This window comes from Amphiprion ocellaris, chromosome 7 (genome assembly GCF_022539595.1).
Source record: "Amphiprion ocellaris isolate individual 3 ecotype Okinawa chromosome 7, ASM2253959v1, whole genome shotgun sequence".
Taxonomy (NCBI): Eukaryota; Metazoa; Chordata; class Actinopteri; family Pomacentridae; genus Amphiprion; species Amphiprion ocellaris.
In genome coordinates, this window is record NC_072772.1 from 7,218,876 (window position 1) to 7,234,995 (window position 16,120).

Consider the following 16,120-nt stretch of genomic DNA (forward strand, 5'->3'; position numbering starts at 1 on the left):
TTTGTTGTGAATGTTTTCCTGAACTAAATAAAGCTCGTATCTCTGAGCAGTGTGCAACAAAGATGAGCATGATGATGATGAGGTGGCAGAGGAGGGCTGAGATGGGTTGAGACAAATTTTCTCTTGAAAATGTGCAATGCTTGTCTATAAACATATAATCTTTAGATTAACAGTGGGAGAACAGAGCAGAATTCTCTGTTGAAGGGACAATACTTTCAAAAGCACAGTCAGTGCTGCTTTCTGCATAATGTATGAAGCGAACAGAATTCCCCTTAAGTAACACCCTCTGTGGGACTTTCCGCTTATCAAATTTCAGTCTGAGTACAAACACAGGTTTCTATTTATAGCAAATATTCATAGCATCATGTCAAAGTCACTTGCTTGTGGCTATATGATGAGAATGAGAGAACCAGAAAAGCTCTTTGATGAGACTCAAAATCTATGAAGGCAAGATATAAACACAAAAACTAACCTGGACCTTGGTCTGATCTGCAGGCTTCATCTTATTCTTCTTTATCTCAAAGAGTTGGGCTTTAGCCTTCTTCAGTAGTCCAACTACCCGCTTGTCAGTCACAGGATGTTTCTCTGCTTGTGCCAACATCGATCCAAGAGAGGAGACAGGGAGCTGTTGTCTGCCTGGCTGCCCTGGAAGGCTTGCTGTCTGCTGGCTAGGAGTGCTTCTCTTCTCTTTCTCCTTTTCCCCATCCTCAGTCTCTGCTCCTTTCTCAGAGGGTCTGCCTTTCTTAGGCAGACGTCCTTTAGCAATGGACACGGAAACAGTGGAATGGAGCCCACGCACATCTGAGGAAGTAGTGTCAGAAACCATGTCAACTGATGTTGATTTTTTTCTCCCTGGAGTCTTTTTTGGAGCAAGAGGTAAGAGAGCACCTTCTGAGTCCCTCCCATCCACAGTAAACAAGCTGGAAGGTGCACTGGGGGAGCCATCTGGTGTAGAAACTTTACTTCTTTTCTCCAAGTCCTTTCTCCCTTCCCTCTTATTCTCCTTCTCTTTTTCGCGGTTTTTCTCAGAATCCCTTTCTTTTTCCTTTGAAGCAGGTTCCTGGGGAGCTGACGAGCCTTTTTCTTTGCCTCCTTTGCCAGCTCCTCGCCCTGTGTCCTGGGCACTGGAAGGAAAGAGAGGGAAAAGTGGGGAAGAAGCGGATGATGTAGTTGACATAGGAGGTTGGTTTCCAGTGGCCCCTCTTCTGCTATCAGGTGTTCCTTGTGAGGCCAGACTCCGCGATACAGTGGAGAAGGTGCTGAAAGAAGCAGGTGTTAAGGCACTAGTGGCTAGTGGACTTGTAGAAACCCCTGGCAAAGAGCCGGAGTTACTACTGGGGACAGAGCCTGCCAGCACAGACATCTCAGAGGCGCCTTTCCCCGCAGACATCTGGCATCCCATTTGGCTGCTGCGTCTGGTCATTGAGTGGGATGGAGACCGTGGATGGCCTCGTAATGTTCCAGAGACCAGTCGTCTCCTGCGCCGCGAGGTTCTGCTGGAGCTAGAGGACGTCTGGTGTGGGGAGAGAGACCCAGGGCTGCTTCCAGATGATGACTGCAAGGTAACAGACTCAAATATGCGAGAGTGGGCCTCACTGGGTGTAAAGCGTGGAGCACGAAGCAATGGGCTGCGCTTCTGGAGTGGTGCATCAAAGCGGGATGATGAGGGATGCTGATGGTGGGTGTGTGGGTGTAGAGGGGCAAAGAGACGAGTCCCTGTTCCTGCTCCGCTGCCTGGTGCTGGAAATGAAACTGGAGCAGCTCCCCCTGCTCCACTAACATTTTGGGGCAACAACCCCACGTCTTCAGGTGTGAGAGGGGGAGGACGGAAATTGTCAAATATGGGCTTGCGGATGAGGCCCTCCTTGGCATATTTAGCAGAGGAAAAGTACTGCTGTTTAGGGTGGGACAGGGATGTCCACCGGAAGGTGGGCTCTCTCAGAATTGAGCGACTTCGTTTGTCTGACAAGCTGGACAGCACTGACGGTCCAGGCAGGAATGGCGGGATGGGGTGAGGCATCCAGGATGACTGGGGGTGGTGTTCGCTGATAGCAGTTGCATTGGAGGAACCTGACTGGGGAGGCTGTGGAGGGGTGAGGAGAGGGGGAGGTGGAGGTGAAGAAGAGGATGAGGCTGTGGATGAAGCTTGCTGGGAATTTACAAGTGTCGAGGAGGACATCAGCACTCCCGTAGGTGGGCTGATGATCGGCTTTTTGGCCCCAGTGGACAAGGTCTCTCTCACTCTCTGTTTCTGACTTCCCCGGCCAACCCCCTGTCCTCTCCGGCCTCGTCGACTCCTCTCCGCCAACACATGCTCTGGCTCTGGTTCAGAGGGAGGAGAGGGAGGCCGTGAGCTGTGCAACAGGTTGGCCTCCCTCTCTCCTTGTGAGGACGGAGAATGATCCTCTGGCTCTGACAAAGCTTGCGTGGCCTCAGAACCCTGGGAGTCGCATGATGAGTCATCCAGGCTTGGGCTGCTGGACCTGGAAGACTCTGCAGAGGAGAGCTGGGAGGAATGCTGTGACACAGCACTTGAGCCGCAAGATGGCGCGCTACTGCTAAATCGTCCGTTGGCTGCATTGTTGGTGTTATTGTTGAGCAGACTAGCAGCTGTTGATGGAACAGTGGGGATAGGAGCAGGAGATGGAGGAGGGGGGAGGGAGTCATTTGGAGCAGTGGTACCAGTGCTAGTAACAGCAGATGTAGAGACAAGTACAGGAGAGGGGGATGAGGAGGTGGTGGAGGTGGGCTGGGCAGATGTGGAGACAGATGAAGGGGTTGTTTCTAATCGTGCCATCTTAGTATGGGGTGGTGGGGTTCCAAAACTGCCCTCATCCTCAATGAAGCGCTTGGGAGTTTTGATGATGCGAAGGGAGACAGTGCTGACTACAGGCATGATGAACTGCCTGATATTCTTCAGTTGGGTCTTTCTAATGCCAGCTTCAATGGTCCCTGCCCCACTACCCCCAATGGTTCCAGCTTCTTTCTCCAGTCGCTTTTGCGCTCCTTTCTTAGCACGCTGCAGCAGCTGTTTAGCAATAGTTGCATCAGTGCGTTTAGAAGGGGGGACAATTCTGACAGGCTTTCGATGGCGAGGACTTTTTCTGAGGCCCACTGTCCTGCCTGGCTTGGAGGGAGATGGTGAGGCAGGTGGATTGGAAGAGTCCTGGTCCTCGGCACCATCCACACTCCTCAGCTGCTGAGATGTGTGTGATTCTGTGCCTCTGTCCCCACCTCTAACCCTAAAGGCCTTATGTTTCCCTTCCCCACATTCATTGGAGGTAGACAGCTGTGCAGCAGCAGCTGCTGCTGCTGCTGCTTCAGCTTTGAGTCGTTCAGCTGAGGGCGGTCGCCCGCGTCTGCGTCGGGGTACACCAGGTAAAGTCTTGAGGCGTGACTTGAGAGGATTGAGTTTAGTCTCTGTTAGCCTCTTCAGGTTGGTAACTTTGGATTCACCCCGTCCACCTTTGGAAGGCTTTCCCTCAGTTTCATGTGGCTGAGCAGAGCCCACTGGCAGTCTCTTGGTGCCCTTTCTGTCTTTATCCTCCTCTGTGTCCACACCCAAGTCAAAACCACCCTGCCTACTGTCTTCCCCTGCTGCATGGCTGCCTGTACTCCAAGCTTTCTTGCTACTTGAAGAAGGAGGTCGGCCTCTTCTCTTTTCCCCAGAGCCAGGTGGCCTTCCAGGAAGCCTCCTCACCTTCTCTGCGGGCCGTTCAGGGCCGTCAGGGTTTGCATGTGTAGGGGAGGGAAGGGATGAGGGGGAAGGCAGACTTGCAGCAGCTTTGTGGGCAGTCAGGGCCCGTGGGGGACGGCCTCTAGGCTTTTTCTCCTGTATGGGTGGGCCTGCAGATACAACCAGATAACAAAGCAGAGGGCATTTATTTAACATGGAAGGATCATACATAGACAATTTGTATTGTCATATTCATGTCGAGACAACTGTATGGTCCCTGATAAACAAATGTCTTTCTTTTTACCTGTAGAAGTTGTTGAAGGGCTGTGTATTTGCTTCTGTTCAGCAACTGTTCCAAATCCTCCAAATGCTTCTTCCTACAAAACAAGAAAGGAAAACATTAGTATTTTGTAATCATACAATTTTTGTAATGCTAAAACACAGAAAAAAAAATCATTGGTTGGTTAACAGGTCACATTTGTAGCATCCATCGTGGTGCACTACTGTCAGATGCCCTAGATGTGCAACACTTGAGTCATTGTTGAAGTCAGACTCAGATGAAAACCAAGGCCTAAAGGCTATAATGATGTGCTCAATCTCACTTTGACCTCTGGCTTACTCCATTGTTCGAATGTTTCTCTGGCTTTTGGAATGACATGTCTGCAGTTGGAGAAGACTCAAACCACAACAGACAGCTTGAACTGCAAACATCCAGATCCTACTGGGTGACTAACACATAGTACTGTACTTCTGCTCCCAGATGGAGCAGTAAAATGCTTAGGTAGTTAGCATTAAATATACAGCTATATAGACAGCAAAAACACATAAAAGAAAATGAGGCCAAAAGTTTCTAACCACATGAGCAGCCTTGTGAAGGTATAATGTTCCCTGCAATCAGCTTACATCTTTTCAGGTAGCGGTGTAGAAAGTGTTAAGTGCAGCTTGGGGGGCAGCAACAGACCAAATCCTATATTGTTACCTAAATGTGGAGGTTGTTGGGTGTTGAAACTTTGAGCATGCTAGCATGCTGCTATGCTAATGCCATCCCTTTCAATCTAACTTTGACTTACAAAGTCAGTGAGATAAATATTTGCCATGTTTTTATGACATGCTAATCATTTGTGATTTTTCACTTATTGAACTACTAACATATTTATGTTCTCTGGGACTTCATTTTGATGGTTCAAAAAACTCTGTGTGTCCCTGTAAATGTAGCATGTACAGACTGTACATCAATCCTCCCTTTCATGCTTCAGTAGAGCCTTGAGATGTGCAAAGGAAAAATCACCAGAGGATGATTAACATCTTCAGGATCCTCTGTGTGCCACTTACTTCTTGCAATCAATGTGTTTGAGTGGAGGTGAGTATGTCATTTCATCATGTTTATTTATAGCAGCATGTGGGGATGCAGTTGAGGTTTTGTTGGCCCAGTTTGTAGAGCAGCTGCTATCCAAGTGTGTGCACACGACTACATGCAAACTGATTTGCACCAGCTAAGAGTTACCCACATCACAATATGGATAACCGATACCATAATGTGCCTGGCCCACATGCACTGTAGAATCTAATAACAAAATATAAAAAGCATTAATGTATGCTGCAAAACTGCCTTTCATCTGTTCTACATATAAACAAATAACAGTAACAGACAGTCAATACTGCTGTTTATCCTGGCAGGCAATATTAATCTGAGCATCCTACACTCCTCACAGTGCATTGGAGCATCTTTTTCTTTTTACGCTTCTCTCTCCACTTTCAGTCTCTCTCTTCACAGCAATAGCAGCATCCTCTCCTCAGCAAGCTGCTGCTCTTGGTTGGTGTTGTTGCAGAGCTGAGGGGGGCGGAGTACCAACGGACGGCACTGACTCGCTGTGATAGTGTGAGTAGCAGTCAATGACATCACAGCATGCATTGCTCGAGGCAAGTGCGTAGAGCAGACTGCACAAATACATGTACCCGCACATGCGTACATGGGTATGTACTGACACACAAACACCTCCCAATCATACCCACGTTTAGAAGGAAATGAAAGAAACACACCCCCTGTGCATGAACTGCACATCAAGATGTAAACAAGCAGAACATAGAAGTGAGGATGCGGGGGAGGGGAGCATAGGCAAAGCAACTAGCAAACCAGAGTGAGGGAAGGAGGAGGGTTGTGGGAGGAGGGAGAGGAGGAGAGAAAAAAGAGACAAGGAAGCAGCATCTTTGACCACATGCACCATCAACAACAGAGGGTGCACATTTGTCTCTAGGGAGTACTGAGGATGAAAGGGGTTTGGGTTTTCAACATGCTCGTGCAGAAGCTTGCCAAATCCCAATCTAAACAGGCCTCCCACACACAACAAGGCTCCCCTTTCCTCCCCCTTATTCCTGCTCTCTGCCATGCTCCCAAACACATATTCACTCACTCACTCATTGCTTGCTCGCTCGCTTCCCGCCCACTGGCTGCCAAGCACTGAGCAGCAGCGTGTGAAACACAAGGCTCACCATGAGCTCAATAGTAGGGCAGGCACAAGGAGGTAACTTCAAGAAGTAAACAAACACTGTAGTAGACTAGCGAGGTAAGGTTCGTGTACTGCCTTGCAACTTGCAAGAGATAAGGTTACTGGAGAGACCTCAGTTTCCTTTTTTCTTCTTGCTATTTTATGTCTTCAGCTGAAGAGTGTTCTTCATCTTTCCTTGCTTTTGCTGTCACTCTCACCATGAAATCCAAAGCAGTTTTACTTCCTGCTGGCCTGTCACATCTCATTTAACTGATCAGTGCATACATTACTTGATATAAATCATTAAAAGATACAGAGAAGGCAACCAATCTGATTCATTGTGGAAGCAACATTATTATTTCCAGGAGGTGCAAGGGACTGTCCCTGACAGTTATGAGACGGATGTGAATTTGGTTTGAGGTGCATTTCTCTGTATCATACTGACAGCAGTTTTGCGCTTCGAGAAAGCTAATGGGACTTTTATTGTCTTTCAAGATAGCATTTAGGAGAAATCAAACTGACTGCAGACAATAGGCTGCAGAATGGGGATCTGCTTCTGAGGTGAGATGAACCTCAGCTTTGATCTACAAAAGTTATTCCTTGCTAAAAGAGGTGATTTCTAAAGTACATAATTACTTTGGATTAGTTACTCCACTATAAAATCCCAGAGTATGGAAAACAAGATGAACTAACCGCCTATGTTAGCTCTTGTTAGTGAGAGTTACAGTTTTAGGCTGCAAGTTTTTTAAAAGCTTTAATACTTGACAATAAGCCTGAAACTGAGTAGAACTGAAGGGGCACAACCAGAGAAAATCATGAAGCAAAAAAAAAAAAAAAAAACATGTTTACAAAGAAAAGAAACTCTTATCATGATCAGTTGACCATGTCGACAAGTTATCGAATCAGATAATCTGCCACAGCTATTCATATTCACTGGCAACATTAAGGAAGTAGCAGAGTTCATATAGCAAGGCAAAAGGTAAGAGTATGAATCCTGAGAGGTCAGGAGGCACACAGCTGGACATCTGATGGGTTCACTTCCCACCTCAAACTAGAAGCCAGTGCTTGCCTTTAGAAAATTTAACCACGACAACAGCATTCTCATAGTCTTTGTTAACTGATTTCAGTCGCTTAGCTTTGTGGTCAAGACACAGATATACAAATTCAAATTCATTACCAATTCAACTACCAATAAACAAAGGCATCACACCTTATCCAGAACCAATCAATGAATTAATCCTCTATGCATTTATTGTATTGTTTAAGAGTGGAGAAAACTCTACGTCATCACTACAGTGTTTCAAATAATCTTTCAAACAAACCAACACAAAAATATCTTCACAATTATCCTTAGTTTTTGGTGTCATTAGCTATTTTCAGTGACACTATCAGTACCGTGTTTTCACAGTAAAAACCTGCCAAAGTTTTCAGAAAGTATGCTTGGCCAGTGTTGTTGAGTAAACTTGAACTGCAGTAAACAGATAAATTCACTCAAACATTGTAATGTCTGGAGAACATTGACAACGCAAAACACTGATAAATTAGTTACCATATACAGCACATTAAGATCTTATCAGAAAACTAACCTCTGCTCACGCAATCATGAAATTCTACAGTCAGTTTCATAAGAGTTTTTACTGATGTTACCACTCCTTTTGTATGTTCCACTCAATTTTTATAAAAAAAAAATAATGAGACCTGAAGGTATTACTTTTCACAGACTGCATGTAAGCAGTACCAATAACTCTGTTCAGCAAGTAGTATTGTCTTAATGTAAATAAAAAAAACAGATTATTTTGATTCATACCATTTCAGATAAGTCAATGATTGGTCTTGCACTAATTTAATAATCATATGTATGAAAAGTCTATGATGGGAGAGAGCAAATAAACCATTTGGGGGGAAAAAAGATCAAACATGCAGTTATCTACAGAAGAAAGTGAATAACAAAGCACTGTTTGTACTTTTTGCCTTAAAGTTAAAGTTACATTTTTTTTCTTAAAGATTCAGTGTGTAGAATTTAGTGGCTTCAAGCAATGAGATTGCAGAGTGCAACCAACTGAATACTCCTCGTATCATCCTATCATCATCCTATCTAAAAAAAAAACAAAGGCCTTCTTTTGAGTCAGTGTTTGGTTTGTTTTGTTTCTGGGCAAATGTAAAAACAAGTTGGTGTAAGGTAGTGAAACAACAATTTCTGAATTTTAATTTCACTTCTGTCAATAGATCCCCCTAAATCCTACACGGCAGACCTTTACGCCAGGCAGAAAAGACATTAACCAGAAAAGTGATAATGTGACAAACAGTTGAAGCTAGTAGAACATCCCAGACACAGCTGTTATGTGACAAGAATCACATCCAAAGGAGCTACCAGAGCTGCCCTCATTTCTCTATATTACCCCACTACATATTACAATTACTACAAAAACCTCAAACGCATAAATTTCATCAACTTTACAAGCACACCTTGCTAACAAAAGTGAGTATTAGTGCCCAAGGGACCATGCAACTGGGGCGACACATTAAACTGCTTCATTCACAAGTACTACAAAAACAAATAATTGGAGTTAAAAGTCAGAAATTACCCCACTTGTGGCAGAAAAACATCAGAACAAGTAATGAGGAGTAAAAGGACGGAAGGAGGGATGCCAAACAGATGTATAAGTTTTCAGTTGACCAGTCTGATGTTAGAGAACACCTCAGAGGAAATCATTCTTTCTCACTACTCTGAAAAAAAACATTTTCTTGACACATTCCAGGAAGCTTTCCGCTTGGATTTACTGTACAGAGACTATGCCTCATCCCTTCCTGGAATGTAAACTGGTGATGAGCTCACACTCCTATATACCGCTCTGATGAAACATCTGTTTAAAAAGGCCACAGAAGTGAGTTATACAGCCATGCTGCTTTTTGACCCGTCACCCCTAAGCAAAAGGTGGACATTTGTTTTCTCAAGTGTCCAAACACTAAGTGCAACTGTTTCACATTTGCTCGACAGCACAGAGACCAAAACAAACACTTTCCAGGGTGGGATGCCTCCTCTTCCTACACGTCACACGTAAGGAGACCAAGACAGTTGGTGGACAAAGGCAAACAGACTGATTAGTGCGTGTGCATGTTGTCTCTCGTGCTCACACACACACAGTAACACTTATACAGGCTAGCATGCATGCACACACACACACACACAGACACACACACACACACGCGCACACACACACACACACCCCTTCCTTCCCACCAGAGCAGGCAGCGTGAATTGAAGTTTTAATCAAAATAAAGACAAAGAAGACACGCCTACTCCTGATTGCAATGAGGGACATAAAGTCTGAGGGACACCCCTGCGCCTACCATCACTCACACACACACACACACACACACACACACACACACATACACACACACACACACACACACACACACACACACACACACACACACAGGAACACACAGACAAAGAGTAAGAAAGACGACACAATTGCCGCCTTTCTCCCAGTCAGGCAACTCCTAAAGCAGAGGTGAAAGCTCCTTGCCCGCCTGCTGTAGTAGAATAAAGCCATGGATGGGAGGGTCTGTGACTAATTCTCCACCCAGCGTTGTCCCGTTGGGAGGAGGGGGGTCGCCCCACACCCTTTGATATCCCTGCCTGCACTCTTTCAGCCGCCCGCACTTTGTGAGAGCTAGAATAAAAGCAGACACAAAGCTTCCTGCTCCAATCCACACGCTGTCTCGGGGATGGGTAAGGGGGTGTGTGTAGGGGGGTATGGGGGTCTTTCATTTAAATAGGCCAAACACCTGCTGGACTGAAGCCCCTTCCGCTCAAACACACTATTTCTCTCAAACCAGTGAGGCAAAGAGACATTTAGGTTGATACATCTATTCAGCTGCGTTTTTGTATGAATGATTAAACATTGGTAATAATATGAGAGTAGAATAGATGCAGCAGAAGGCCAGATATAATAGACCAGGAACAAAAACAGGAAAATGATGCCAAGTCTGATTGGTGTGCAGGTTATTAGGGTTTAAAGGTCATAGATTTACAGAAAAGCCAATATAGATACTACTCAGCACCAAAAGCAAGCAACAACTATTTGGCCAGATCAAGAAAATGAAATCCACACAAGCATACAAAAACTAATAAATGCCTTCATTTGGACCCACAACAGCCAACAAGCGCCCTTTTGAGCCATCCCAATAGGCTTAGTAATCCATTCCAAAGTGGCAGCTGTCAGAAGAAAAGTTTCTCTGCCTCTCAGACAGGGTTGTGTGTGTCTGAAGTGGATTTGGGTTTTTCTGCCTGGATGGAGGAAGGAGGGGTGGCCAAGTGTCCGGCTGGTGCTCTGTTCAGGGTCGCCCTGTGAGCTCAGCAGGCTGCACTGAGCCTGAACAATCCTGCCCCGGTCTGGCGAGACAAGCACTACACTGCTTCTCAATGAAATCACCATGCTGTGTGCGCAACTTCCATAGGCTTCAGGTTCCATGGGGATTTAATGGTCCATTCTGTCTCCACACATCCCAAATACTGCTATAGCCTAATTCACTGGAGCAAGGGAGGGAGGGATTCGTAATTATTAAAACAGTCATTTGCTTCACAACAATATCATAAAGCTGTAATATGAAGCACAAATGTACATGAAAAACGAGGAAACCACTAGGCAGTACACATCTTCTTCATATAATTCAAGTTGTACCGGGATTTTGTAGTCTAGACTGGCTGTACACTTACATAAACACTGCTATACCAGCAAATATTATCAGCTTCAAAGTAGAGGTGGGAGGGACTCGAAAAGCTTAAAAAGCTATTTGTAAACAAAATGAGTGAGCAAAATGTTCCTAGATAATAAAAATTAGATTTGGTACAAATGCAATTCAAAATCAATTAATTCAACATGCTGTCTCTGCATCTTCCATATAATTCAAATTCCATGAAGACGTGATGGCTCATACATCAAAAACATTAATACTCCTAATCTACAGCTCAGAGGAACTTCTTGTTCCTTCACAAGCTATGTGATCACAGAGGTGCTATATTTAGCAAACACGTTTTTCTAGAATATGATAAAACTATCTAAAACGTTTAAATAAATAAGGAGATGGTTGCCAATATATTGCAAAACCTTGCTGCTACATCATAGTAAAAGGGTATTACAATCTCCAAAACACGTGTAAAAACAGCGCATATTTTCGACAAGTTCAGAATAAATAAATTAAAACAAACATAGCTAAAGGCCTAACTAGTATGTATGTAAATGCTGCGGTGCTTTAGCCAAATGAGTATTCCGTCTGTGCTCAGACCAGAAGCAGTGGAGCTGGTGGTAAACATCCCCACACAGTGTACTCCCACTGCAATGAACGCATGCTGCTCATCATGAAGAAGGAAGATGGTAGTTCGCTAAGGCGAACACACCCCCACATCACACGGTCCGTCAAGAAGGGGCTCGTTATTGTAGCCAGCCCTGCATGCGCACTGTCACTAGCAAGTCTTATTTCTCTGATAAAACACTGCCAATCCACACGCCAAACCCTGTCGATCTACTCGTATTAGTACTTCTACGCTTAATACGGGGGGTTTAAGTATGTGGCTGTGTACCAGACGTCACCACCAAGCATCATAAACCCGATATTATTTTGATACTAGCTACGTACTGACTGTAGAGAAGGGGAAAACATGTCCACCTCCCATTTTCCTATGCATCAGCAATAGCCCCGATGGCTAGCGTGGCGTAGTGCGTAGCATGGTAGCAGTCCTAGCTTAACACTAAACAGCAATGGGAATGATTTAGTTTGGTGTATGAGCTCCGCCAACTTTAGCCCTGGTGCTTTAATCCCGCTGCGTAGCAATATGCTGGCCGGAGGTAAACACGGCAACCTCCCGAGCAAAACTGCAACTTTAAGGTCGCTTACGGCAGGAGAATAGTGGTGTAGTTTTAGCTCAGAGATGTAGACAGCTAGCCTGCGAGCTAACCAAGCAGCTATGTTGGCCAAGCCTCGCTGGAAGGTTGACACATCAGTGCAAACACTCAGCCCTTGAGCCCTTGGTGTAAATACTAAGCTATTTAGCTGACAGAGATTATCTAACAGAAATCTGAAGCAGGTAAAGTGAATAATGGATAGCCCGTTCGCTCAGACGTTGCAGACAGACGCTAAGTTCACGTTAGCTCGTTACAAACCACAATTGTGTACTCTCGCCTCCTTCAAGTTGACATGTCTTGTTTTCAAACACGTTACACGCTATCTTGAAGGTCCACCACTGATACACCACAAGGAAACGACAGAAATGTAAAAGGGCTGTTTAAATACTAGTTTGCTGCAGGAAACTGACGTTAACATGAATGTGGGACGATAACTTTTACAGTGTTCATGTGTATAAATATGAAGGCAATATATGCAGCATTGGAGGCTTCATATCAAGCTAATGCTAACTAGTAAATCAGTCGTAACGGCTTAGTTGCAGTGTACATTAGTCACCAATTGTGCTAGTATCTGAGCTGTGTGTTAACTGTACTGTATGCTGTAATAACGAGGTGCAACCAGGATTTCTCTTCTGTTGTCGGACTAGCAGACCAACGTTAGCACCAGTTCATCCAAACTGTGTGGATGTAGCCTGTCCTCACACTCCACTGAGGAGCACAAAACTTTCTGTCCAGCAGAACCGTTTGGACCATAAATCCGAACATCATTTGGTGTTTGTGTTGTTTCTAACTAAAGTTAACGTTAAAACGCGTTGCTGTAGAGTTTAAGGCCACACAAGCAACTCAAAGTTAACTGAGCATCCTGGCAATGACAAGTTTGCTCCCAGCCACACTTAACGTTAGGAAGAGGAGAAGATGGTCTCAGTAACCGTTAGCTCCTCATCTGTAGCAAAACAAACGCTCCTCCAAGTGAGCCGAGCCCCACAGCTGTCTGGACCGATGCTCCCGGGGTGTCCTGTGCTTACCTCCGCGCTGCTCGAGTCGCTCGATTCCCCCAAAACATCCCGAAATTTCTGCAGGTTGCTCTCAATAACCGAGGAGACCTGTAGTGCAGCATCAAACCCGGGTCCGAGCCCAGCTGCGTTAGGGTGGGCTCCCGAGACACTCCGCAAAGAGGCAGTAACCCTGATTCGGCCCGCTCTCCTCCCGGTACCGGAGTTGCTGCTCCCTCCGGGCCGAGCGGGGAACCGCCACCGACAGCTGTGCGCCATTTTACACTCTCTGCCTGTCTGCCCTGCGATCAGAGATACCTCGGTGGGCGGAACCCTAACCCAGCACTCCACATAAACAACCTCTACCACAGCGCTCCGCTCTCACTGGCCGACACATCGTTATCCATGTTGCGGGGCGGAACTGAAGAAACCCCGACAATGCATTTTCTCAGCGGCCCTATTCAGGCTCTGCATGGCTGAATCCAAATCAGGTTCAGGGGCTTTGCCCGGGAAAGGAGCTGCGCTTTTGAATCATGAATGAAAAAGACTGACTGCTTGCAGTGCGGTTTCTTTAACTGTAGATAGTGAGAAGGTCTTTATGAGCTGCTGCCAAACCCAGTGATAAGACAAGATAATCTACGACTTTAAAAAGCAGGGTAATAATTACCTGATTGTATGTGTTAAGGCATAGCCATAGCAATTAATTCTCAGTACTTTTCCAATAACATCACACCTGCTAGCCAAGATTTAAGAAAAAATGTATTTAAAAAAAAAAAGCTCCATTAAAAGGGTCAGGACCTTAATGCCAGCAGGTGCTCACCTGCAGAATTATCCTCCAGGTGGGACTTCAGGATGGATCACCAGCTGCTGCCTGAGTCAGTACAGCTGGTGATCCATAGAGACTTTTGAATTCTTCTTAATCTGGTATCTCACTCTTGATGGGTATATTGTTATCTATAACTATGATCCAGCCTAAGCCTTGTTATGAGAAGCAATAGGATTGCATTCTTCCTAAGACCAGTACAAGACAGGAACTATGACTGAACAGACTTTACGTAGCATTAAGCCAGAATGGTTATCATAAAAGAGCAAGAAATCACTGCATGCAAAAAAAAAAGTGAGGGAGCAAAGTGTGTTGGTGCTACATAAATAAGTAATAAATATAGCTAAAACATTTGTTTAGTGTTCCCTGTTATGTATAAGAGCTAGAACAATACTAAAAAAGGTCTATGATAAATGCTATAAAACATAAAACAAAACATACATACTAACCTTGAACTATAGAAACAATAAGTGATGAATATAAGAACTGTTGTTCAGTGCTGCATGTTGTGAACAGGAGCTTAAAAATACTTTAATAAGTGTAAACTACATATTATTGATGGGGAACAGCACTATCTCATTCATTAGCTATACCTGTTGTATCCTATAGAAGGTTGCTAGTTCATCTTAGGGTCAACACAGAGAGAAAAATAAACATCCACACTCACACCTATGATAAATTTAGAATCACCAATTAACCTACTATGCATGTCTTTGGACTGTGGGAGGAACCTGACGCATCTGGAGAAAACCTACTCAAGCACAGGTAGCCTCAGAAAGGCTTGAACCCAGGAATTTGTTGCTGCGAACAACAACATAATAGCAACAGTGATAACTACTGCAACTATTTGACATTGCATTCACTGGAAAAACTGTGCAAAGAGCATTCAGCTCCCAAACTTTCTAAAAGATTGAGATTGATGTCATTCTGGGCATCAGACACACTTCCTCGTTTATACAGTTTTGCATAAACGACACTGCTTTTGTGTGACTGCAAACGCTTTGCCTTTGTTTTAGGAAGATACACACATGTTGTTGTGTTCATCGTTTAGTGTTATTTTGCATTCATGATCTGACCAAAATCATGAGAAGAAACACCTAATGCTTGGCAAATCATTTCAACATTAGATTTAAGTTAAATTTAAAATGTGACAGTTTCTTGCAGGTGTTTACAGTCATAGATTGATGTGATCAATATAGCCTCCCAAGTTAATATACCATACCAATATATTTTACTCAATGGTTATTCTTATTTTGTACAATATATTTAAAGTATTTATGTTTCGAAGCAAATATAGTATCAGCTCACACACAAATTAAAAACTAAACCCAGTGCATCTGTTAAGAATATTGTTTGTTCTTAAAACCAAACCGAACAACTCAATTCCTTACAGAGTGGTAATGGTCTCCATTTACATAGCTCTTTTCTATCTTAGTGGTCCTCAAAGTGCTCTACAGTTTTTTCCACACAGCAGTGGCAGCAGGTGCTCAGCTGCCACTGGGAATAACTTGGAGTTCAGAGTTTTTCAAAAGGAACATTTTGACTCTATATCTCCAAGGTTACCTCAAAACAAAATAAGCAAAGTGAAGTAGTGAGCAGATGGAAGTACTCAGCAATCAATTCAGTTTGTTTACTCAAAACCTAACTTACCAAGATTTACCTTCATATTCAAACTTGACTTGCTACCTCGTGCATAAAATGAAAAAAAAGATGAGCTACTCACCAACAGAAAATCCATCCCGGATGAGTTACACCCCTGGATTAGGGGGTAGCAATTTGAAGGAGGACACAAAATTGGATAAACCCAGTTTTTTCATTCATGAAACCACTTAATTAAAAGAAGCAAATAATGCTTTGTGAACAGACTCTGCCCCCGCTGAGTCTTGTGGCTGAGAGACTGACGGAGAGTTGAAGGAAAGGCTTCTTAAACTGATTGTTTCGGGAGCAGTCGATGGTGATTGGACTTTCTGAAACAACCAACCAGAGCTGACAGGTACATTGACACACTGGTGGGTGGAACACAGCACCATTAAAAAACAAATATGTTCCTATAACCTGAGAGTGCTTCTCAATACTCATTAACTGCTGTTTTTTTTTTTTTTTTTAAAAACACCTAGATTTGCAAGTTACAACCTGAGGATAAGATCCTACGTAACCCGAAACAAATCTGTTTAAGCTCTTATAGCTATAACAGAGTTTTCTTGTCCATGCTGTTCATGGGAGGCTCTGAA

The 16,120-nt window shown here is 44.2% G+C and overlaps 1 protein-coding gene across 4 annotated transcripts in view; it reads right to left on the reverse strand.

The window, feature by feature from the left end:
- Window positions 1–13,361, reverse strand: part of kmt2a (lysine (K)-specific methyltransferase 2A) — a 40,606-nt gene extending 27,245 nt beyond the window's left edge. For 3 of the 4 annotated variants that reach the window (XM_055012540.1, XM_055012541.1, XM_055012539.1), the window contains exons 1-3: window positions 13,100–13,361; window positions 3,981–4,053; window positions 473–3,846 (exon numbers count right to left, since the gene is read on the reverse strand). In XM_055012540.1, the coding sequence (XP_054868515.1) occupies window positions 473–3,846; window positions 3,981–4,053; window positions 13,100–13,345 (3,693 nt within the window). In that variant the 5' untranslated portion in view covers window positions 13,346–13,361. The remainder of the gene's footprint in view (window positions 1–472; window positions 3,847–3,980; window positions 4,054–13,099) is intronic. The other variant, XM_055012542.1, reaches the window with a different exon arrangement.
- Window positions 13,362–16,120: the final 2,759 nt, after the last annotated feature.